The sequence below is a fragment of the Oryctolagus cuniculus genome, chromosome 3 (genome assembly GCF_051225735.1).
Source record: "Oryctolagus cuniculus isolate XC-2025 breed Fujian yellow rabbit chromosome 3, ASM5122573v1, whole genome shotgun sequence".
NCBI lineage: Eukaryota > Metazoa > Chordata > Mammalia > Lagomorpha > Leporidae > Oryctolagus > Oryctolagus cuniculus.
In genome coordinates this window covers 183,988,997-184,015,060 of record NC_142869.1, presented here as the reverse complement: position 1 = coordinate 184,015,060, position 26,064 = coordinate 183,988,997, and the positions used below count along the sequence as shown (strand labels likewise).

At 53.8% G+C, this 26,064-nt stretch overlaps 1 protein-coding gene across 8 annotated transcripts in view; it reads right to left on the bottom strand.

Annotated features, from left to right (window-relative positions):
• HIPK2 (homeodomain interacting protein kinase 2) overlaps positions 1–26,064 on the bottom strand; it is a 195,516-nt gene that overhangs the window by 34,500 nt on the left and 134,952 nt on the right. For 4 of the 8 annotated variants that reach the window (XM_070071416.2, XM_051835654.3, XM_051835655.3 and 1 more), the window contains exons 3-8: positions 16,128–16,251; positions 15,711–15,830; positions 13,535–13,621; positions 11,062–11,246; positions 5,564–5,726; positions 318–525 (exon numbers count right to left, since the gene is read on the bottom strand). In XM_070071416.2, the coding sequence (XP_069927517.1) occupies positions 318–525; positions 5,564–5,726; positions 11,062–11,246; positions 13,535–13,621; positions 15,711–15,830; positions 16,128–16,251 (887 nt within the window). The remainder of the gene's footprint in view (positions 1–317; positions 526–5,563; positions 5,727–11,061; positions 11,247–13,534; positions 13,622–15,710; positions 15,831–16,127; positions 16,252–26,064) is intronic. The other 4 variants (XM_051835656.3, XM_051835657.3, XM_070071418.2 and 1 more) reach the window with 1 other exon arrangement.

Genomic DNA, 26,064 nt, shown 5'->3' with positions numbered 1-26,064 from the left:
CCCACAGAGGAAAAGCAAGAGCTGACATCAGCATAACAATAGGAGCACAAACAATGTGCATATTAACAGACAGCTGGCAGGGACCACACTCCCTGGCAGGTGGTGAGAAGAACAACAATTGACTTGGTGCTGAAGCACAGATCCTTTTGTTTCTAGGCTGGCTACAGTAGGCTGGGAGCCCGCAAGTCCAGCAGGGCAAGAAACAGGCAGGGTTTTGTACCGTGAGAGTGAGCGTCATGGGACGTAGCAGGTGCCACAGCCCCAGAGGCTGTCCCGTGAGAAGTAGGCAAGAGGCTGAGCCTGCCTCTCCTTCTTACCTTGGAAGCCGGGGGGACACACGATGAGGGCTTGCTGGAAGGGGTCGGGCCGGGCGCAGATCTGGGCTGTTCCCGTCTGCAGGGGCATGCTCCGCTGGGCCACGGCAGCCATGGATGCCGCTGAGGGCTGGTAGAGTGTAGATTGGTAGTTTAGTATGGAGACTTCGGGATTGGCTAAGGAAATAGTGGCACTGGTGGAGGTGGGAGCCTAAAGGAATGATGGGGATTAAACAAAAATAAACAAAAATAAAAAATGAGGGAGGTGGTATGTCGGGAGACATGAATCTAAATCAAATAAAGGAACTCAAAGAAGAACGAACGAACAAATAAAAACCAAGAGCAAAAAGCGAAGTCGGGGAGGAGAGGACACCCAGCTGAAAGGCCCGGGGAAGAGAGGGCACCTGAAGCCACAGCAGACAGAGTCCCTTTGATGTTGCTAGCCAAGCCTGCTCCTAACGCTCTGGGGCCTGCACAAGAACACAGTGATAGCGGGCTGGAAGACTGTTTGATAAAATGCCCCACTCTTCCTCCTCGCCCTGAGCTCAGGCGCTCACATTGCACCTCTGCAGGAGCATGGTGACAGGGAGCTGCACCCTGCCTTCACCCCCTGTCCTAGATCTGTCCCACAACCGAAGGGCTTTGGTGCACACACAAAGGTGCCTCAAGAAGTCTACAGGGCTGGTAATCGAAAGATGAGTTTATTTCCGTACAAAACACGCATCCTTTTCCATGACGTGCGTTGTCCGTGAACGTTTTGGAGTTCTCTGGTATTCTGTGCTACCAGCCTGCGTGTCCAGCTTTGCTCACGTTCCCCGCCCCTCGGGCCTGATGATGCAGCCCACGTCTGGGAGGCAAATCCAGGAAGGGGTTCCTGCAGGCCTTGAAGACCCTGGCTTCCAGGCACCCAGAGCCTTCCCCAGAAGGGAGCCAAGAGCAGGGCCTGGAGCTCTCGCTGAGGGGAGGGCGGCACTGCTCTTAGGGACTCAGGTGGCTGCAGAGAAGGCAGTGACGGAAACACCCAGAGGCAGAGAGGGCACGCTGAGCCTGGGGCTCCTCATCTGAGTTCCTTCAGTTGTGGGGCTCCTCATCTGAGTTCCAAGAACCCGTGCCCGTGTTCAGTCACAGCAGGCAGAGGGAAAGATGCCAGGTCAACGAGTCGAGGGATTTTAAATTGACAACAAGTCCTTGAAAAGACGTCATCCTTTCCTGTCTTTAGGAAATGCAGACATCATTGGAGATTAAGCTGCTAGTGAAGCAAGGCCAGAGCGCAAATGCCAACTGGGGAACGCTCCATTTCTCTCCATCTTAACCTTCACACTCATCCAAGGCAAGCTGGGGCCAGTACTGAGGTGAGAAGGCTGAGCTGCCATCATGACTCCAGCATTGCACAGCAGGGCCCCAGCTGCCCTGCTTCCAATCCAGCTCCCTGCTAATGCACCCGGGAAAGCAATGGAAGACGGCCCAAGTACTTGGCTCCGGCTGCTCATGTGGGAGACACAGATGGAGTTTAGAGTACCTGGATTCAGTCTGGCCCAGCCCCAGCCATTGTGGCCATTTAGGGGAATGAACCAGTGGATAGCGGATCTCTTTCTCTCTTCCTCTCTCTGCCACTCTGCCTTTCAAATAAACAAGATAATAATAAGATATGTGGAGGTCATGCATGGCTTCTTCATTGTCTACAAGTCTCTGCCTCTAGAAGTTACCAGGATCAGGGAAAAGGGGGAGAAGAGTTACAGGGATATCTTGGACACACAACAGATTAAGTAGGGTCCATGTATGTGCCACATTTGATAGAAAAGACAAAGTCTCATGTATGTTTTCTAATCCTTAGAAAGGTTTTGTGCTGCATTTCAGTGCAAAGCAAGCTGATTTGAAAAGAACCACTAGATAGGTGGCACCCATATTTGGGTGTTCAGACACACACATACACAGGTGTGGGATTTTGTAGCATCACCTGCTCTGTGTGTGCACATGGAGGGCCAGCGTCCCTGCTCAGTCCCTGACGACGTGATTTGTGTTTCCTGCTTTCTCCATACCACCATGGCTTCCCATGTAGAAATTCCCCACTGTCTGCTCAGGTTCTGTGTGCCAAAGTCCAGGTTCCTCAGCCTTGGCACCCATGGGCTTCCTGCGGGGGCTCCTGGCACCAGTGTCCTCCAGGCTCCCAGGCTTGGCCTTAGTTGCCCCACCAGGCAGTTACTGCTCCTGCCACTTCTGCCTTCCAAGTGTCCTGGAACACACTGACTCTTTAGTTGCTGCCTCCTGGAGCCTGGGAGCTGCAAGGCCTGCCTTCTACTCTTGCTCCTCCAATGCTTCTTGCACACAGAGGCTAGACCATCCTTTCCCAAACACTACTCTGCCTATCAGCACGCTGCTCAAGAAGTCCCAGTGCTCCCTCACGAACGCGGCTGTGCAGCTGCACTTCTTGTTGCCCACGGTCTGGCCAGCCTTCCCTCGCCAGGGAGACGAGTCAGTGCAGTGCTGTGAGCACAGGCCTTCAGGCACACAAGTCTTTTGGTCCCCAGCCTTCTCCCTAAGCCTTGGGCTTCCAGGCCCAGCCTTGGTGCCCTGCCCTGCACAGGGAACCCTGCCTTTCAGCAGAGTGCAGCCTCTGGCCCCGCCCTGGTGACTCTGTCCTACAGTACGGCCGGCCTCCAGGATGAGCTCTCCTTTGGTGTTTGACTCCAGCCTGCCATGAGCTCTGCACCACAACCTGCTCATTTCACCCAGCCCTTAGGATGCCATTCTGCATTCTGTCTCCCTGTTTTCGCTCATGGCCTGGTCTCCCCACCTTAGGATGCCATTCTGCATTCTGTCTCCCTGTTTTCGCTCATGGCCTGTCTCCCCATGGAGCCCACGAGCACTTTGAGAGGTTGAACGTCTCAGCTCTTTGTAGACTCGAGGACAGAGCTTGTGTCCTGACACGGGCCACAGTCTCCAGTGTGACCACTGTGAATGCAGATGGTTCTCTCCCAGCTTCTAATCCTGCTTAAGAAGCACACGTGCAGGTGACAAAGCCTCCTGCTTCTCTACACCCTCCACAGCTCTCAGGGGGCACAGGAAGAATTTGCAAGAGCTGATGCAGCTCACAGAAATGAGAAGACAAGTTTATTGGCAACACAGGTTTTCCAAACATGCAAGTGATTCCTGGAAGCCTTGTAACAGATGTTTCAATGATTTGACATCTAGAATGGGATTTGAGCTTGGTTTATACATTTTGATGAAAATTCCTGGTGGAAGGCTAGGTGCACAGAAATTTTAAGAGAAATGGCTGAACCATGGGATTAAACAAGAAACAGTCAAGACAGGAGTCCTCTACCTGCTGAGCCACTTCAAAGTCTCAGAACGTACAGAGGCAGCTTCCTTCACACTTACAGGGTTAAAACATTGGGGGAATGTCCTTTAGTTACTCTACGTGGATATATGCTGAGGGCTGCAAGGAACTTGTCCAGACAGTTTAATATCCTTTATTTCAAACATAACTATCAGTGTATTTTACTGCTGGTAAAGGCAACCACCACCAAAGAACTCATGCGGAAAGCAAAGTACCAGACGCATGAATGCACACAGAAAGCCTTGTTGGAGCTAAAGAGCAGAGGCCACCTAGGATGGGCATTTGTGGACCTCCATAGACTCAGCTGGCACTATGTGTGTGTCCGTGTGTGTTATAAGTGTTCAGACTCTAAAGTCCCAGGCCCAGGGAACAAAAATAACAACATCCGTCCTCAGTGTTGCTGGGAGGACTAAGGGTTATGGCATGCTTAGAAGAGTCTGGCACACAAGGAACGGTAGCCGTCTGTAGTGTTATTATCTATAACAACACGAACAGAGGAGGGACAGTATACTTCAGTACCAGGCTAGCGGTCTCCCCAGTAATTTCTTTTATATATTCAAAACATAGTAGAATTCAGTGCAGGAGAACAGAGATCTGTTCTCAGAAGCCTGGCCGTTGAAGGCTGCCCTTTCCCTGAACCTAATACTCTGGCCCAAGCATTGTACTAAGTCAGCAGCCACTGCTACTTCACCCCAGTCCCGAGCCACATCGGGATCGTGTCAGGGCTTGCAGAAGGGTGTTATTCCGTAACTGCCTTCTTGATAGGGAGTGGAATAGATGGGCCAGCTGTCACGCCGTGGGTAGGATGGAGGTGGCCCTTGCTGGGAAGGTCGGGGACCCAGGCCTCTAATCTAGGGGAACACATACATGGAAAGGACAGCTCGACACAGGTGCACCTCGGAGGGACACCTGTCCCTCTGCCACCTCTGACTGCCTGGGGCAGATAGATGGCAGTTACCGATAGGGAGCCTGGACTAGAATTGATATCAGCTATCTCATGAAGACTGAAAAGCAAAGCTCTTCAAGAAGGCAGGGGGTTGAGGGCCTGGTGACACTCTGTCAAGAAGCCCGCAGGCCTGGCTGGGGACGCCTGCGCCTTGGTGTTGGGTTCTGTAGACTCAGCACTGGCGAGCCTGGAGAACACCATGGCCCCCAGGGAACAGCAGTGCCAGGTACCGGGCAGAGGGGGAGACGACGGGGGCAGTGAGGCTTGATCTTACGTGAACGGCCCAGGTGAGCAGGGCGGGCAGGGGCAGAGACTCTTCAGTGATGGGGAGCTGTCGATAATGGGAGACCCCTGAGGCTTAGGACATCTGTGCTCCTCTCCCCTGGAGGGACATGTGTGCACACACACAGCAGACTGACACACAACTGCAAAACCGGGGGCCACCTCCTGGAGCGAGCTGGTGAGACTGCAGGTGGGAGTCCAGTGAAGAGGCCCCGGGCTCTCGTGCCAGCCTGGGCCTTCTGTTTGCAGCTGCTGGGGTCCTGGCGACATTTCCCCCATGGCTCGGAGAAAGGACGGGTTTTACCTGTCCTGAAAGGAGACCCTGTGGGGTCCGGTCCCAGGCCCAGCGAGGGCACATGCTGAAACGGAGGCTGCCTGAGTCTCTTCCAGCCCCAGGACTGTTAGGCATGGACAGGTCAGCCCATTGCTCTCCCTGCTCCTGCATCGGCACTGAGGGGAGCTGGAAGAGGCACCAGCTCAGAGAGAAGTCCCTAACGAGTCCTTTCTGGAAGCTTTCAGTGAGGCCAGTGCTCAGCACAGAGGGCCAGGATCTCTCACAAGCCCTTCCTTTCAGAGTGGACTATGGCAATAGCGCACTTCTGTCTCTACTGCCGTGGTGGGCAAATAGGAGTGCTGATCCCAGGCTGTGTGGCCCGGCCCATCCCCACCCCGGTCCCTGCTTACCTGGTTGTGGACAGTGGTCAGCTGGTTGTTAAAGGTCATGGTCAAGTTGGTGGATGTGCTGGGGGCCACATGTGTGATGAAAGGGGTTTTGCTCTGGTTCACTGTATCATACATATTCACCCGACGTTTGCAAATCTCCATGTTCTGGAAACAGGATTTGACACTGTCCACGTAAAAGGCAGAGGCAGACAGGGACGCAGGGGGAAGGGGGGAGGGTCACATGGAGACAGGGAAGAAAGTTGGGGAGAAAGAGAGAACAGTTAATCTAGGAAACAAGACGACCAGGGAAACTCGTCTAAGCCTCCTAGATTTTTGCAGGCTGTGCCTGCGTGACAGTCAATGTTAGGATTATTTAGCTGAATTTCCCACATGTCCTACTAACACTCTCTCCTCATCCTACTCACACACACCAGAGATCTAACTGTTCTCGCTGCACTCCCCTCACACGGCTGATCAGCCTACAACTTCACTTTCACTCTCAGCTCTCCTTGAGGTTTCCGGTTCATTAGTGTGTGATCTCTGATTGGGAAAAGCTCTCCTAAGACAACCCCAGTGTTCATCTTCTCCTGCTCCCCTGGGTGACCAGCACCATCTAGGGGACAGACAGGGAACTCTACAACCCAGTGTCCAGCGTCATGGCTGCCACCACCCCTTCTTCCCTCTGGAAAGAAAACAGTAATAGCTACTGTTCACTGAGAGCAGTAGAAGGGGTTGCAACCTCTCCCCCTTCCTGACACCCTCCAGGGAGAGACTGAATTGCTGTCCCTACTGCCCAAGCACAGCTGACACACGGGGTCAGGTACTTGGTGCTCTGGCGGTCCGCACACGCACAAGTGGTACATATCCTCTTTAGTTCCTGCATCATTCATTTTTATTTTCTAATTCTTGTTTAGTTACCTAAAATAGAATTTTGTGCCCCGTTTTCTTCACTGCATTTGTGGATCAAAAACAAAACCCTGGGGCTGGCACTGTGGTGTAGTAGGTTAAACCTCCGCCTACAGAGCCTGTAAGGGCGCTGGTTCAAGTCCCAGCTGCTCCACTTCTGATCAAGCTCCCTGCTTATGCACCTGGGAATGCAGCAGAAGATGGTCCACATGCTTGGGCCCCTGCACCCACATGGGAGACCTGCAAGAAGCTCCTGGCTCCTGGCTTTGGATTGGCCCAGCTCTGGCTAATGCAGCCATTTGGGGAGTGAACTAGTGGATGGAAGACATCTCTCTGTCTCTCTCTCTGTCTGTAACTTTGCCTCTCAAACAAGTTAATAAATCTTAACAAAAAAAAAAAAAAAAAAACAACAAAAAAAACAAAACCCTAATTACAAGTGCTGATACCAGCAGCAAAGAAAAGGAAAGCCACAGCGACCTCAACCGTTCAAGTTCTTGGAATGCACCATGAAGGGTCCTTTGGGATGTATATTCTGCTCCTCGTTCACTTCTGTGTTTTCTAAGTAAACTTACTTTCTTTCCAATGCTAATACTCAAGATAATGAAATCCCACTTATCTTCAGTTCAGAATGTCTATCTTAATTATAAATAATGTAATAATAACTGAGTGTAGTAAGATAATGGTTTTCTACTATTAAGATTACAAGTGTCTATTTCTTTTTTTTTATACTTCTAAAAAATATTTATTTTATGCATTTGAAAGAGTTACAGAGGTAAAGACACACAGAGAGGTCTTCCATCCTCTGGTCCACTCCCCAAATGGCCACAACAGCTGGAGCTGAGATGATCCGAAGCCAAGAGCTTCTTTCGGGTCTCCCATGTGGGTGCTGAGGCCCGAGCACTTGGCCCATCCTCCAGTGCTTTCCCAGGCACATTAGTGGGGAGCTGGATGCTAATGGAGCAACCGGGACTTGAACCAGTGCCCACATGGAATGCTGGAGCTGCAGGCTGGGGCTTTAACGTACTGTACCAAGTGCCAGCCCCAAGTGTCTGCTATTTCTGGATGCTGTGGGTATGCTCTATTGTGGGCCAAGCAGATGCCTGTGAGCTATGAGAAACACATTCTAAGTTTCAAGCCACCAACCCAGACATGATGCAGAGAATCTGACTTCTTTCTCAGTTAATGACTACTTACACTGGCCATGTAAAATGACTCACGACACTGAAGAGAAAACACATTCCCCAGTAGTCATCTAAAACACTGCTATTAATACTGCTGATGGTGCTGCTAGCGTCAGTGCTCTGAGTCTCTACTACGCGCCAAGCACACTGTCACATGCTTCTCACGGAAGCTGGAGCCATGAAACAATGCATTCTGTATTCTTTTTGGAAAGCACGTGATGTCTTGTGACAATTCAATATGGTTTCCAGGCTCCTTCAGAACCTCTTAACTGAAATGGGTGGCCTTTCAGGAAGAGGCAGCTCCTTTCCCTCCGAATCAGGAAGACTGGTTTGTAGAGAATCCGCAGAGTGGAATCCTGGCATGCAGCAGTGAGGGGGGCTCTTCCGCAGAGCCGCCCAGATGTCGGAGGAGCTGTGGCTCAGTCGCAAGGGTAGGGGTCTGCAGCAGGATGAGCCTGGGCATACTCTCCCCTCCCCGCCCCAGTTCCCCGAGATCTCCCCAGGGAGCTCTAGGGACCCTGAGGGATTAGGTCGACTCTCAGGCAAGACTACGTGTTCTCAGGGACCTGCCTTTCCTTCTTCAGCCATGTCTGACTTCTCTTTCTGGGTCCCATGACAAGTTCTGAGTTTGCTGCTGAAGCTCCGCGTGGTCACGTGAGCTCCCGTGAGCAAGCACAGTGAGGCATTCCATTGAGGCCTCCTTCTAGAACCTAGAGATGGACAGCGTCTATCACTCAAGCAAGCTCTGGCTTCCTGGGGCTGACTGTCTCCCCACTTTGGTGCAGACGGCTAACAGGAGAGCTCTGAGAGCATCTCCCATCTCCCCTCCAGGGCTGCTCCTCACTGCTCCAACCCTACCCTTGCATGTGAAGACAGCTCTTCCGGGAGCCTTCTCTCCGAGTCTGGCTTTTCTTCTCGAGCTACCTCCTTGGCTGACTCCTAACCACATTCAGGAACAGGATAAATCCTACAAGAGTTTGGAAAAGATAGGTCCAAACTCCTTCTGTGTGCTGGAGTTTGGCTGTTTCGAACTTGCTCCTTAAAGAGGCACTATGTGGTTGTCAAAATGTGATTTGACTTGCTTCACTGACAGCTAAGAGAACTGGAGTGGAGGAAGCACCCTGCGGTGGGGGCCATCCACCCACTTCCTGTGGGTTGCCTAAGGTCAGGTATGGTCTGAGACGCAGCCCAATCTTATCTTAGCACACCTCCCCAGGCTCCTCCCCAGCCCCACCGTCTCCCTCTCCCTGCTGACCTGGGGCTTCCCGCTTCCTCCTTCCTCCTGAAGACGTGTGGGGATGTGATTAGTTACTCTTTGTTTCCAGCAGCTCCAGTGACAACATCCTGCACTGCTCCTCACCCACCAACGACCTCTTCTCTCCCCTCCTTCGCTGGGGCCTTTGCCACGGGCTCGGTTTTCCTCCAGCCATTTGCCGCCTGCCCGGGAGGACTTTGGAAGCCACATGCCCTAACTTCTCGGTTCTTCCTCATCTCAGTGACCTTGTCCTCAATTCCAGGCACTGTCAAACCCGGAGGAGGCCCTGACTCCAGAAACCACAAACCAATCGTCCTGTTTCCCGGCCACATTCTCCACCACCCGTGCTCACTCACGACTCCGTGCCAAGCACTGCCCGAGTTGACCAACAAACCTGTTTCATTTGACCCCTCCCACCTTCACTTCTCTTCCCTTCCACTGAGCTTCCAACGGCCACCATTTTGGATGACAATTACTCTGTTGCCAGTATCAACTTCCTTGTCAGTATGGCAAAATTCCAGCTCACAGAGTACCAACTTCTCTGTTTCCTCTCCGCCTTCACCCATGGGGGATCCGTTACACTAGACTGTGCACAGCCAACCCCAGCACTCGGTAAGTCCACCGTATTTCTCTGGTCAGTTTGCTCTGCTCCTTTTGCTCCAGCTACTTCCTTCCCTTCCTAAACCAACTGCCTTGTTCTCAGCAGATAACCTCATTGCCTGGTTCCTACCTGAGCTCCCTCAACTCCGGTCCACTGAGTCAGTGCACCTGCCAGCACCCACACACTTCTTGGCCCCTCGCTACCTGTGCCCTGAGTGCCAGCCCCCACACCGCTAAGGAGACTTATCCTGAGTGTCTCTTATCCAGATCCCGCCTCCCAGCACCTGACACTGCTCGTCTCCTCTGCCTTCAAAACAGTCCCTCCTCAACTCCTCCCGGTCACTGCCTCCCTTCTTCAAAGGCTGCTACCCTCTCTCACTGACCTTCTGCCTGCTACCCTGTTTTCTGCTTCTTCTACTCCATTGCAATGGCTGTCACGAAGCTACCAACAACTCCTGGGCTGCTAAATCCAATGGACATTTTCCCCAGACTTGTTCTATATGTGTGGCACATAGATCTGTTTCAACATTCCCTTGCTAAAAAATCATCTTTTAATGGCTTCCCAGGGCTCTTGGGATAAAGATGAGATCCTCCCCAGGTAGGGATTGCCCCCCAGCTTACCCTGGTGGCCTCAGCACCCCGCCCACCGACCCCCAGGTCTGGAGCTTGACCCTGCCCATGCAGGAGTGATGCAGGCATGTGTAGTGCCCACACCTCTCCTCACCCCCAGGTCTGGGGCTTGACCCTGCCCATGCAGGAGTGACACAGGCACGTGTAGTGCCCATACCTCTCCTCACCCCCAGGTCTGGGGCTTGACCCTGCCCATGCAGGAGTGACACAGGCACGTGTAGTGCCCACACCTCTCCTCACCCCCAGGTCTGGGGCTTGACCCTGCCCATGCAGGAGTGACACAGGCACGTGTAGTGCCCACGCCCCTCCTCACCCTCAGAGGTCAGGTGCCCAGAGTCTTCTGTGGCCTGCCCCAGGCCAGGCTCCCTCGTTATATGCTCACGTTGCACCCTGTCCCTTTCCCGATGACAGCCTGGTGATGTGGCTGCCACTGGTCTTACACCTTTCTCTGTCTTATAAACCAGAATCTCCAGGAGGCGGGGGCTTCCTCCACTATGCTCACCTAGCACCTACCCCAGCACCTAGCAAAGCACACAGCACACGGCATCCAAATGAATGAGCAAATCCAAGTGCAAACTAGACTGAGTCACTCCAGGCTGGTCTGGGAGCACCTCTGGGTGCTGACACTGGGTTTGCTCGGTGGATACTGCCGCCGGGGGCACTGCCCTTGAAGCAGATGCCTGAGCCTGTTCACCCAACCTTGCATTCTCCTGTGCTCCACTCTCCAGAGTGTGGCCCAGGTCCCGATCCGGCCACTACCTGTTCTTACAAACGTACTGGAATGCAGCCTTACGCGTCTGTCCACGCGTGGCATCTAGGGTTGTTTTCATCAGTAACGCCAGAGTTGAGTTGCTGCAACAGAGACTAGATGGCTGCAAACCCTATCTGGGCCTTTAAGAAAACGCACGTGCTGTGAGCTCTGAAAAAACATGGAACAAGACACCTACTGTGTACTATGGGGAAAATCGAGTAGGTGCGTCATGGTGACAAAGGGGTGGTTCAGGGTTTCGATCGGAGTGATTCTCTTATCCGCATCTATGGTCAGCATCTTCTTCAACAGGTCAATGAACTCCCGCCGGTCTGCCTTTTCCACTAACATGTCGCTCCCTTCCAGATCTGTCGTCATGTTCACCTGCAAGCAAGCAGGGACCGGTTACCGAGAGCCCAGGGTGCTGCCCCTCTTGAAGCAACGTCCTCTCTCCCTGCAGGGGCCTCCAGATCCCTCACGCCAGCTTTCCAGCCCAGGATGCTGCGCTGTGCTGGGGACGGCATCAGCCCACACGCGGTTGTTGCCAAAGGACGCAGCCCGGCAAGGGAAGAGTGGGAGGGGAGCAGGCTGCTTGCAGGACCTAAAATACACCTCCTCGGCAGGACACAAACCACATCTGCTCTATCAGTTAAGATGCAGCTCTTATCACACCTCATTAAAAACAGCCACAAGGGGCCGGCGCCGTGGCTCACTAGGTTAATCCTCCGCCTGCGGCGCCAGCATGCCACATGGGCGCAGGGTTCTAGTCCCAGTTGCTCCTCTTCCAGTCCAGCTCTCTGCTGTGGCCCAGGAAGGCAGTGGAGGATGGCCCAAGTGCTTGGGCCCCTGCACCCGCATGGGAGACCAGGAGGAAGCACCTGGCTCCTGGCTTCGGATCGGTGTAGCTCTGGCCGTGGCGGCCATTTTGGGGGTGAACCAACGGAAGGAAGACCTTTCTCTCTGTCTCTCTCACTGTCTAACTCTATCTGTCAAATAATAATAATAATAATAATAATAATAATAATAAAACAGCCACAAGACAAACAGAGTTCTGGAGACTGGTTGCATGACAATGTGAATGTACTTAATGCCACTGAACCGTATGCTTAAAAAATGGCAAGATGGTAAATTTTATGCTATGTGTTTTAGTGCAATTAAAAAATTACAACCAAACAGTAAAAAATAAGACGCAAAAAAGGGTTATTTGTTTAACCTCTGGAAGGAAGTGGAAGGGCTGAAGTGACTTCTTCCCCCGTCTCCAACACAATACCCTTCTCACGCTTCCCGAGTTCAGGCCAGAACCTTTCAGTCCCTGTGTTTACTGTGGTCTCCTCTGGCCGAGATGGGCAGGGTATCTGAACACAGTTTCCAAGATAAGTCTACACTGGGGTAGCCTTTCTATTTTCTCTAAGACATGCTCTGGAAACCAATTTCAGTTTTCTCAGACAATCTAAGCTGCTCATCAACTGACAAGTATGCTTCATTCAGAATCCTGATTTTTGGTTATACTCATCTGCAGAAAGAGATGTGCTAAGTGATTATTGGTCTATGGCTTTTATTTCTCATGCTTTAAAGAAAAACTCACTTTGCTTGCCCTGAGTTTTAGACTAGTCTTCACAGTAAAAGTAGCTGAAGTTCTAGAATCTTCTCCAAGGCACAAAAATGAGTCTGGGAACCCTACCTGTGAGCTGAGGGAGACTGAGTGTGGAGGCTTGAGTTGTGTCTCTCCAAAACTACGTGGTCAAGTGCTAATTCCTGGTGACTGTGGTATGACCTTATTTGGGAAGAAGGTCTTTGCAGATGTAATCAAGTGAAGATGTGGCTATACAGGATGAGGGGGGCATACACCCGACAGCTAGTGTCTTCTGATGAGAAGAGAGGTGGGCTCTGAGACAGAGGTGAGGGCCGTGTGGAGAGCAGGCTGACGCTACAGCACTGCGGCTGCACACCGCGGGACGCCGAGGACTGCCAGGATGCTCTGGTGCGGGGACACGGCGGCTTTTCCCTGGGGCCTTGAGAGGAAGCACGGCCCTGCACGTGCCATCTTTACAGACTTCCTGAACTCCGAGAAAACACACACCTCTTGTCTTAAGCCACCCAGTTCTCCGTATCTGGTTAGAGCGATCCTGGGAAACTAATAGGCTGCATCAGGGGCCCAAATACAGATGTGCTAATGGGCTGGAATTCCTCTCATGGAAAAAAGTCTCCTAATTTGGCCAGCACTGTTTTGCTAATGAGAACCAATGGATGGAAACTATTTTAAGCATTTTTATGCAAGAGACCTGCAACAGCTGGGGGTCAGGGGCAGGGCTGGGGACTCACCCCGGGTCTCCCACGGGGTGGCGGGCACCCAGCCACCGCAGCCATCACTGCTGTCTCCCAGGGTCCATGTTGGTTGGGGCTGGAACCAGCAGTGGTGTCAGGTGCTGAACCCGGCACCCCAGGGTGGGACCCTGGCCCGAGGCTTGACTATGTGGCCAGACGCCTGCCTGGGAAGCTGCTGCTGAAGAGCTGGGGTACACAGAGCAAACGGGCATCTGGCCAAGGCTGCCTGGGGTCGCTCAGGACAGTCACCTGAGAGAAGACGTCCGCCCCCCCCCCCCCCCCAGCCTCCTGCCGCACCGGAGAGAGAGTGAAGGGGCTTTCCTTGCGTACTCACGCACAGAGCTCACCTGGGCCATGTCATCTAAACAGTTGAAAATGTACTTTCTGGCTTCTTTCGACTTAATCCCCGTCTCTGCTTCATGGTCATCCGGTGTCTACCAAGAGAGGCAAAGGCCAGTCAGCCCTGGGCTTGTCCTCAGTGACCGCGGCTCGGCTCGGCTTGTGCTCGGCCCTCAGTGACCAGGGCTCAGCCCACGCTTGGGCCTGGGCTCGGCCTTCAGTGACCGTGGCTCGGCCCGTGCTCGGCCCCGGGCTCATCCTTAGTGACCAGGGCTCGGCCTGCATTCGGCCCCGGGCTCGTCCTCCGTGACCGCGGCCCGCGTCAGCAGCCCTCTTACAGAGGGTCCCCTCCCGACTCAGAGAAGGAGAATGGTTGCTCTCGGAGTGACCTGCACACTCATTTCTTTCTCTAGTCATCCACACTAACTCATGCCTCCTCCCCAGGGACACCTGTCGTGGCCTGTTCCGAGTCTGGGACCCAGCCCTGGTCACCCTCAGCCTTCCCAAGGTGGACACTTTGTTGTGGAACAGCAGAAGCCTTTTCCCACATGCTGCTACATTTTAAAAATTATCTAATTTATTAAGTCCTTATTCACACAGCCCTAACTGTGTGCCAGACACTGCTCTACAGCACATGAACTCCCTCAGCGTCTGCACATGCATGTCACGCAGGGTTACCATCCCCATTTTCCGGACGGAAGGCCAGGGACACACCCACGTTTCAGGGCCACGAGGTGGCAGGTGGGTCTGGAGTCAGTGCTCAGAGACACCATTTCCTCGCTGGCTTGGGAAACTGCTGTTCCAATTGTTGTGGGTTTTCTGGGTTATCCATGGGTCAGGGGTCATTAATCCTCCAAAGGACAGCACACCTGGCCCAGCTTAAACCCTGGGAACAGCTGGACTTGCAGGGATGCCCCCTGCCCATTCCACTCAAGGACTTTTCACTGGACACGACCTTGACGTTCATCCTCCCACAACAGCCTGAGTGTGCTTGTTTCTCCTTTCACAGTCTTTGCAACTACTGGCCACATACTCTCTTTAAACTACCTAAAGTTGACAGTTTAGGCCGGCGCCGCGGCTCACTAGGCTAATCCTCCGCCTAGTGGCGCCGGCACACCGGGTTCTAGTCCCGGTCGGGGCGCCGGATTCTGTCCCGGTTGCCCCTCTTCCAGGCCAGCCCTCTGCTGTGGCCAGGGAGTGCAGTGGAGGATGGCCCAGGTGCTTGGGCCCTGCACCCCATGGGAGACCAGGAAAAGCACCTGGCTCCTGGCTCCTGCCATTGGATCAGCGCGGTGTGCCGGCTGCAGCGCGCCGGCCACGGCGGCCATTGGAGGGTGAACCAACGGCAAAAGGAAGACCTTTCTCTCTGTCTCTCTCTCTCACTGTCCACTCTGCCTGTCAAAAAAAATAAATAAATAAATAATAAAAAAAAGTTGACAGTTTATACTGGCTGTGGTTCTGTCAGAAAGAAAGAAAAAAAAATCATCCACCCAGTCTCCCTCTAAAAAAAAACACCTAAAGTGAATATAAAATATATTTAGAGATTTAAAATTTTTTTTCCTTCCCAGAAAAATGTATTAATTTTAGTTACCAGGCACAGATCAACGTAGACTGTTTCTGTCAAAGTAAATCCCCAGAGAAGTTCTGGTGAGCAGTGGTGCACCCACCACCTGCCGGCCTGGGACCAATCAGACCCCTCACGGGCCTTGTAACACTTGAGATGCTTGGGTAACTTCCCCCACTTCTCAACTGGGCCATGCTGAAACGTGCCCTCCCGGCCCCTGATCCTGGGAGAACTCAGCCCGTGTGTTCCTCGGCTCCCACATTCTTTTCCTTTGAGGGAGAGGACACTTATTTGGGTGGGCCCTGGTCCCATCTCCCTCCACACCACGGGCTCCTGCTGCATTTCTGTTCCTGTCGAACATCAGACAGCTAACCTGGCGTAGAAGATGACGTCACAGGAGCTCGAGCTCCACAGGGTCCGACAGCCAAGGGGAAGAGGTGTTCTGCGCGCTCAGACTCAGCACCCGTGCGTCCCCAGCCCCTGCCCACCTGCCACTGTGCCGGCCGAACAAGCTGAGATCCCGGGCCCCCTGCCAAGGTTCAAAGCTCCCCACCACGGGAGGCGCCCTCCCTCCCGCGCGCTGGGCCACTGGTGAGGAACGGAGGGGACGCTCTTCCTACCTTTAGCCTCCACAAAGGATACGGAGAGTCCGTGTCACGGTTGAAGAACCTGGTTGTCTTTGTCCCTGCGCTTAATAAATATTCAGCTGGCAAACCCTGCGTTTGTGAAATATACCGAATCTGCAAGAAAAGATGGGAAGGAGGTCAGGCTTCTCCCGTCACTGTACACACGGTATACTAATGACTCTGGTGGCTTTGAGGAGATTCAAAATGACAGTCTTATAGAGAAAGGAAGGAGTAAAGAAAAAAGGAATAAAGAAAAACCCAGCAAGGGTGAGGGAAGCAAGGTTTGGGAGACAATGTCACACTCACACCCCCTGCCTGTGTCACGTTATAAATTAAATACCAACTCAGGCTGCTTGCCCGGCAAAGGATGAGGTGTTTCCGTGGCTACCTGTGTCACCTGGACCCACCTACCTGGTCATACTCTGAAGCTCCCGGGTACAACGGCCAGCCCAGGAAGAGTTCCGCGATGACACAGCCCAACGACCACATGTCGATCGCTTCACAGAACGGTAACCCGAGGATGATCTCAGGCGCCCTGCACGGAAGAGTGGAGGAAGCGGTCAGCGATGCTGTGTCTAGATGAGTCCCCTGCACACCCAGAGGCCACTATGGACATGGCCTGCAAAGGGCCTGTGGTTCTCAGGACAAGTGCTGCCTTGCAGCGACCCCTCCAGCCCCTGGCCTGGTCTTTCCCAACTTGCAAAGACCAGTAAAGTGGTGGCCAAGATGAGGGGTGGGTCTGAGCCCAGAACGACTCCAGGGAACCCTGTCTGCTGGCTTCGGTACCACTACACTCCAACCAAACGTGCTGATGATACCTTAGAAACACTGCAGTGACCTTTTGTAGCTGAAAACCTGGAAAACAACTTCCAGAGACTGCCTGATTTTTGCAAAGCAATTCTGAAATGCTGGTATTCTATTTCCAGGAATACATAAAACAAGCTGCCTCCACCCAAAATAATGGGATTAAATCTAACATCCATTCATGTCCATGACCTCTTTCTTAGGAATTTGCATTCCATTTTTCTAAGGGGACTATTTTTCCCCCCATCAGCTTCTGAACAGTTGATCTCAGAAGTTCTCTAATGCTGTCACGTTAGAACCCTGCTCGTGAATGCATGGTCTGGGTACCAAGCGGAATTCTGCTTTACACAAACAGCCTACTGTCCTTGGAGACAACATCACCCTGGTTGGGAATCACAGCCAGGGTGTACCCAGAGCACATCTTCCTTTCTAAGAAACTGACAGGACTGGGTAGGAGCAGGTTTTGGGGAAAGCCAGGCTCAAAGTTTGAGAGATGAACACAGTTTCTGTTTTTTGAAAGCGTGGCTCCAGGCACTTAGCTGATTATCAGCTGCAGTATCTCAACTTCTGTGTTCTCCATAGATTTCCCACTTGATACTGGAAGAGGCGCCTCGGGGACCCTGCACCTGCTGGAGTCAGAGTGGAGGGGCTGGGGAGTGGAGGGGCTTCCATCATGGCCGCCTTCCACGACTTAGCACAGGGGGAGTCGGCGGGTGACCAGAAACACCTCCACTGTCCTTGGATCACCCAGTGAATATTTCTCCATTTAAAAAGCACCCCACACCTCACCTCTTTAAACTTCCTCTCACAGCTAATCTTTTTCCTGTCTGTAACAGTATTGTAAAAACAAAATTACACAAGACTCAGAAATGTTGGTTACAAAGTTATACTTCACAAGTACAAGGGGGTTTCTTCACTCCCCAAGGCTGGAGGAGGCTGGTCTGGCCGCGGGAGCCGGGCGCCTCGGGCCATTCAGCGAGTCTTCCCTCGCCCGGAGGCCGGCATTCTCCCCAGCCCTTCCCCATCTCTTTGGATTTTTCAAAAGTAATGTTTACTTATTTTTAATTCTACTTGAAAGGCAGAGAGAGAGAGAGAAAGAAATCTTTCCACTGCTGGTTCACCCCTCAAATGCTTGCAACAGCCAGGGCTGGGCCAGGCTGGAGCCAGGAGCCAGGAGCTCTAGGGGTGGTTCGGCAAGACACGGCAGACGCAGACTGCGATGACTGGCGTTCCATGAACAGGGCCTGGGAGGTCCTCTTAGTGCACCAAGGAATGAGGCAGCCATCGGTGGTGTGACCACGGTGCATAGAGCAGTGCTTTCTCGTGGTGACCATAAGAACAGCGCTCCTGCAGCCGGCTGGATGGTTGGCAGGCCAAAGAAACAGAAGCACGGCCCTGTCCATGAAGGACCTTCAAAGCACACAGGACAACTAACGTTGGATACAAACGTGTACAATAAAAACACACAGACAGGAAAATGTAGGTGACACAAGCACAGAGCGAGCTCCCAGAGCCCCTGTGTTAGAAAACAAAGCGGCACCCAAGAAGAAAACAGACACAAATCCAACCCAAGCCCCGGACTTCCCTTAACGGCAGCAGAGGCGGTGCTGGTGCCATTGTACTGCTGCCTTCTAAGCCGCCTCCCTGCCGGGTCGTCAGTTAGCTTCTCCTCTCTGCACATTATCTCCTCAACCTCTTCCAGCAGCACCGGGACACTTTCCGCTGGACGCTGCACTTGCTAAGACGGGCAGTGGTCTCCACACCCTCACACGCATGGGTCACTTCCCGGCTGTGCGACCTACGAGCCACTCTTCCTTCCCACAGCTGACCCGCCCTCCTGTTCTGAGATGCTTGGTTGTCAACACGGCCCCTTGCCTCTGCGTGGCTTGGTGGCTTGTCCTTGTCCATTTGACTGCGGCATGTTGGCAAGGTCCTAGGCCTTTGCTCCTCTGTCTTTTCCCGGGGTGACTGCTACAGGTTGAACTGGGTACCCCTCAGTGCCTCGGGGGGGGGGGTGTTAGTTAAGATGAGGTCTCACGGGAGCAGGTGGGTCCTGTTCAATGTGACCAGTGTCCTCCTCTTAAGGGAAATTTGGACACGGCAGCCACACAGACGTGTGGAGGCAGAGGCGGAGCCTGGAGTTACATTGCACACGCCCAGGCATGCCGACTGAGGCCCCCAGAAGCTGGAAGAGGCCAGAGGACGGCCCTGCTGACACCTTGCTCACAGCCTTCCAAACAGCTGTTGTTTTCAACGCGCACTTTGTGGTTCTCGTGACAACCACTCTGGGAAGCCAACAGAGCCACACACAGCTCCCATGGGTCCAACCTCTATTCCTAGTTCTGATCCCGGAATTCTCCTTTCTGTCTGCATTCACATCTTGACAGCCTGCTATTCCCATGGCAGTGCGCCCTGCAGCCACCTCAAGGGCCGCCCATTTAAAAGGGAGCACACCTCCCCTGACGTCCTCCTCCTCTGCCCTCCTCATGTTGCTAAATGGAATTACTGCCTCCAGCTACATGGCCAGAAGACTGGGAATGGGCTTGGACTGCTCTCTCCCTTCCTCTGCACCACTGACACCATCAGTACTGCTGGTCCCACAGAAAAGCCCTTCCTCTGCACCACTGACACCGTCAGTACTGCTGGTCCCACAGTCCAGCCCTTCCTCTGCACCACTGACACCGTCAATACTGCTGGTCCCACAGAAAGCCCTTCCTCTGCACCACTGACACCATCAATGTTACTGGTCCCACAGTCCAGCCCTTCCTCTGCACCACTGACACCGTCAGTACTGCTGGTCCCACAGTCCAGCCCTTCCTCTGCACCACTGACACCGTCAGTACTGCTGGTCCCACAGTCCAGCTCAAATTGGTCTTGCTCTCCATCACTGCTGCCGCTGCTCTGCCCCGGCAGCTCTGCGTCACCCTGAGCGCCCCATCCAGGATTTCCTCCCTCCAAAGCAGCCAGGCGTCATGGCTCACACCTCTCCTGCTGAAGCCCGCGGCTCCCCACTGCACTTAGAATGAACTCAGAACCCCTTCACGGCCCACAGGACCTGCCCGATGGAACCCTGCAGGCCTCTCCACTGTCCCTGCAAACCGCTCAGCAGCCTCCGCGCCCACCGGCCTCATCTCCGTTTCCAGAATGCCCCAAGCTCCTTCTGCTTCCAAGGCCCTCACTGTTGGCTCCCCAATGGCCGCCACCTTCTCACCCTGCATATCTCGGCTTCACTGCCCCTGCCACAGACAGGCCTCCCTTGACACCAGTACGTCTCCATATACAGTGCCATGAATGCCGCTGTATGCTCCGTCCCAGGAACTGGCTCACTGCTGCCCCCTGCCACGTCCATGGGGGCAGCATGGTGCCTGGCGTTGCAGCCACACGCTCGTGTTTGTTCATCAAATAAAGCTTGATCACAGGGAAGAAAGTGCTCGGCTATGTGGCTCAGATGGAAATTCCCACGGCAGCACAAAGGGAGCGGAAGGAGCAAATCTTGGCGCAGGAATCAAAGCTTGGGCACACCTGCCACACTCAGGGACAGCTACCTGCCGGTGCCGCTCAGGGAACCACAGCAAAATAAAATACGATAAAAAAGCAGTAGTAGCAGGGGTTTTGGAGGTGGTCCCAGGATCACAAGGGCATCGGAGACCCCGTCCAGAGCCCTCGCAGGATGGAGCCTATCTCCACTCTGTCTTGAAGCCATTTCCCTCCTCAGCTCCCACTGTTACCAAGTGGAGAGACCCTGACCACCACCTCCTGCTCGCTCACCTTCGGTTGCAGCCTGCACCAAGCCACCCTGAACGCCTCTCCCACCTCGAGGGGTGCACTTATCTCTGCCTGCAAGGAACCCACTTCCGAAAGAGCCTCCCCCCGGCCCCCCAGGCCTCCCGGACTGCAGCACACACGCACTGGCTCTGTGGATGAAGATGCCGACGCGGATGACAATGGAAGAGTCTCCTCATCACTATTTAGAGACAGCAAAAGTGCTGTAACATACAGCAAGTGTCAGACAAAATTTGCACCTGGGAGAGAGGGACCACTCATCCCCAGCACTTCCAGAGCGAGGCACTGAAAATTCTGTGTGTGTGTGTGTGTGTGTGTGTGTGTGTGTTTTAATAGAGAAAGAAGCTAAGCTACTACCTTTGACCTATAAATACCTGTTTGCGTATCTGTCCCCTACTCAGGTTTCTGAAGGGCAGGGTGTGTGTCCCGGTCTTTGGTCTGCAGTCGCCAGGTGAGGCAGGCTCTTCTCTCTCTGGCCCCCAGTGAGCCTTGGATCACACCCTGTGCTGGGGGCCTGTGGACGCCTGGCCCCGAGCCCCTGGTCTCTAAGGCCCTGCACCCCTGGAGCTGTTTCCTGTTGCTCGGCTCACCGGAAGCATGTGTGATGGCTGCTGATGTGTGTTTAGTCTTCAGTGAGGCCCCCCCTCTCCCACGGTCCCGGTCCCGCTGAGCCTGAATCTGGTGGGAGCTCCATTCATGCACTCACTGATGTGAGCACTCACTCACCTTTCAGAAGTGTCCCTAGGCACCAGGTGTTGTGTGGGTGCTGAAGACGAAAACCAAACCAGAGCCTTGGCTCCTCTAGCACAGCCACACCCCGAGAGCTCACACCCCACGTGCAGAGTGCGGGCACAGTGCACAGGGGAGTGGCACGGGGCGGGCTCCCCAAGTGCAGAGTGCGGGCACAGTGCACAGGGGAGTGGCATGGGGCGGGCTCCCCGCCAAGTGCAGAGTGCGGGCACAGTACACGGGGGAGTGGCGCAGGGCGGGCTCCCCAAGTGCGCAGTGTGGGCGCAGTACACGGGGGAGTGGCGCAGGGCGGGCTCCCCAAGTGCGCAGTGTGGGCGCAGTACACGGGGGAGTGGCGCAGGGCGGGCTCCCCAAGTGCGCAGTGTGGGCGCAGTACACGGGGGAGTGGCGCAGGGCGGGCTCCCCAAGTGCGCAGTGTAGGCGCAGTACACGGGGGAGTGGCGCAGGGCGGGCTCCCCAAGTGCGCAGTGTGGGCGCAGTACACGGGGGAGTGGCGCAGGGCGGGCTCCCCACCACGTGGCCAGGAAGGGATGGCTTCCAGGTAGAGGGCAGTGCGCATGCGTGCAGGCGCCTCCTCCCGTGCCCCGCTCGGCCCGGGTGCCCTGTGCAGTGCCTGGGGCATGGCAGGAGTGCAAGCACATTTCCAGGGAGCAGGAAGGAGTCTGTGCCAGCCGCACACCTCAGGCAGTCCCCAGTTTTCTTTGAAACTGTCAACATCACCCTGGCAACACCGCCCGTGACAAGAGACTGACAGCTTGGCTTTTCTGTTTCAGAGTTCAGTTTTCTGGGCTGATCGTCATGTTCCAGTTTCTTCCGCGGGGCATTTCCCCTCTTGGTTCAGTTCCAGAGCAGGTAGGACCGCTGGCTCCTGAACTCGGTGAGCAAGGACCTTCCGGGTTCTGTAAACAGCTCCTCCCCATCTGCTGCTCCTCACCTGCCCTGCCTAAGCGCACGCCCCCAACCCCCACCTTGGAACCATCGGAAAGAATCTCCCTATCACTATTTTGGGACATCAAAATTACTTAAACACACAGGAAGTGTCAGACAAAATTTGCACCTAAGAAAGAAAGGGATTGTTCCTTTCCAAAACTCCTATAGCAGGACACGGACAATTCTATTTTTCTATAGAATGAGAGAGGGAAAAAAAACCAGCTGTCATTTCCAACACCTCCGTATTGAAGCTTTGATATTTGGCTCCATCAGCTCTCGCGACAGCGTACTTAACTGACAGGCTCCTACTAGATCATGTCCAGATCACGTGTCCCTGCAGGGAAACTAAGCAACAGCGGCACGGGGCCTCCGATGAGAGCCCAGCGCAGGCAGCACTGTCCACACACCTACTTCCTGATGCTGGTAAAGCCTCACGGGACGCACAGGGCCGACCGCTGCTCTACAATGTGTCTGAGTCAGTCGGCGCGACAGCACTGCAGTAAACAGAGCACCCCTTTTCCTCGCTCTCAAAGCCCACTTCCCTTCTTACGCACTGCAGCATCAGGAAAACGAACATTTAAACACGTTAAAGCCTACACATGAAATTCCTTGTGGCATTTATCAACACCAAGAAGGTGTAGAGATGAATACAAGCCACCACCAATACCTGCTGTGAGGCGTCGGAAATAACGCTGCTTCCCAACAGCTCTCGGCTGCTGCGAGCACAGGGAAGCCTGCCCTGTCTTCCCAGCCCAGGTCGGCACTGGCTGCAGCCACACAGGGCCCTAGGCAGTGAGGACAGAGAGAGCCCACGCTCTCGGGCTGCTTGGGGTCCTTGCCTAATAGAATGGGGTCTTGAGGGCAGTGGGATGTTCAGGCAACGTGGCCCTGGGAGGGGTTTGGGAGAGGGCTCCTACAGGCCGGAGGCCCCGGATGGGCAGAGCCCACAGTGCCATGGTGTCTGCACCTCTGGTTCACGAGATACAGGACACAGCAGCATGACCGCCGGCTCACCCCAACCGATGCTGCCAGTCACCCGGAACATGAATGACACACGGCAAGGATCAGGGCCACTCCCGACTTGGGGGTAAATCTGCAACACTAATCAGACAGCACGGGAGAGGCGTGTGTTTCTGGAAAAACGTGACTCGCTTTCTCCGAGTTTTTATTTCGCTGTGTATAAAATGTGATTATTAATCTTGCTTTTTCTCTTGTCTCTGTGGCAGCTTATGAAGATAAATTATGGTCAGCAGAATTATAAAGCAGTCTGAACTCCTTGGAAGCAAGACACTCTATTAGTCCGTGGTATTTCAGAATCACTGATTTTATAAGGTGTACCTGAATTGAACTGCAGGGAAAAAGCCCGTTCCCACAAATACATGTAGATTGAAAGTAGCCTCAGTATGGCCGGGGCAGAAGCAATCAAAATGTAAAATCGTATTTCAGATGGGTTGTTAAATCGTGTGATCCCACTGCGGAAATGAGAAGGCTTGGCAGTGCTATCACGGCTGAGCCGCTGTCTGAGCTGCTGACCTGGAGTGAGGGGCGAGGGAGTACACGGAAGCAGCCCGGGCCTGAAACAGGCAGAAACAGCCAGGGGGGAGGGAGGGGCCGCAGCCCGAGATCCGTGGGGAGGACAGCGGGGCGGGGGAGGGCGCCTGGGGCGCCCACGTGCAGGGAGGACAGACCACAGACCCCTGCTCACAGGCAAGCCTGCCAGGAGAGCAAGGAGCAGCCCCGGCCGAGAGGAGCCGTGTTGTGCAGGGAACGCACAAGGACCGGGGAGAGACGTGAACAGCAAGGCCCCGGCCAAGCTGGGATTCGGTTTTTGAGAGCTTCCTGGGCAAACAGGAGGTGAGAGAGAACGTGTGCTGTCTTTGATCAGGGTGCTAGAGAGATGAGCAGAAGGGAAGACACCCAGGGGACAGAGCGTGGGAGTAAAGCCGGCGGGGTGACAGGACGCGCCCCACCGCGATAGCTTGCACTGTGGACCCCAGCGCTCCAGCGCGCTCTGGGGCACAGTTCCCTGCTGCGCAGGGACAGAGCACTGTGCAGGGGAAACAGGGCGGGCTGGGAGGACACTCCGCTCACGCCACGGCCGGCAAAATGGCTGCAGACGTTCTAGGAGTTCTACCTGGGGGCACCACTGATGCCCACACAACTGTCTGCTGATGAGGTCGTTTTGAGACCTTGACCAGCGATTCTGTCCAGATTGAATGGCCTTTGGCTATCACCAGTAGAAATGTTCAAGACCTTGGAACGAGGCATTGTCTCATTCTCGGGACACACTCCAGTCCACTGGTCATTTCCAGTGTAATGTTAGGGACAGGGTGGCCGTTCTTTCGATTTGCATTGGCAGTGAACATCTTGGCTCTGAGATTTTCCTGGTGCGCACTATACATACACACACACACCACACACACACCCCCGCACACACATACACACACACCACACACATATGCCACACACACACCACACATACACACACAACACACACCACACATACCACATATCACACACCATACATCATACCACACACACACCCCCCACACATACACACACATCACACACCCCACACACACCCCACACATATACACCCCACACCACACATACACACACCACACATACACACACACACCCCACACCACACATACATCACACACCACATATCACACACCACACATACACATACACACCACACCACACATACCACACACACACCCCACACATACACACACATCACACACCACACACCCCCCACACCCCACACATATACACACCACACATACACACACATCACACACCCCACACACACCCCACACATATACACACCACACATACACACACACACCCCACACATACACACACATCACACACCCCACACACACCCCACACATATACACACCACACATACACACACACACCCCACACATACACACACATCACACACCCCACACATATACACACCACACATACACACACATCACACACCCCACACACACCCCACACATATACACACCACACATACACACACACACCCCCCACACACACCCCGCACATATACACACCACACATACACACACATCACACACCCCACACACACCCCACACATATACACACCACACATACACACACATCACACACACACCCCACACATATACACCCCACACATATACACACATATCACACACCCCCCACACATACACACACATCACACACTCCACACATATACACACCACACATACACACCCCACACACACCCCATACATATACACACCACACATACACACACATCACACACACACCCCACACATATACACCCCACACATATACACACACATCACACACCCCACACATACACAGATCACACACACCCCACACATATACACACCACACACACACACACCACACACACCCCACACATATACACACACATCACACACCCCACACATATACACACCACACATACACAGATCACACACACCCCACACATATACACACCACACATACACACACCACACACACACCCCACACATATACACACCACACATACACAGATCACACACACCCCACACATATACACACCACACATATACACACACACACACACCCCACACATATACACACCACACATACACACACCACACACACACCCCACACATATACACACCACACATACACAGATCACACACACCCCACACATATACACACCACACATACACACACATACACACACCACACCACACATACACACCATACCATACATACCACACACACACCCCACACATACACACACCACACATACACACACATCACACACACACAAACCGCACACACATTTTCATGCTCAGTACTCAAATCTAACTCTGCTGCTTATATACCAGAAGAAAAGACTGCATCTGGACCTAAAACTGCATAGACTCCAAAAACTTGGGATGACACTGGTGAGAACTGGAAACCAGTTCTCAGGCGGAGGCCTCTAAATTCGCTGTGACGTGCTTGTGCACATATAACACAGTAAGGAGAACACAGCTGGAGCCGTGCAGCTACCCGGATGATACTGCCTCCGCTTGGTGACGTG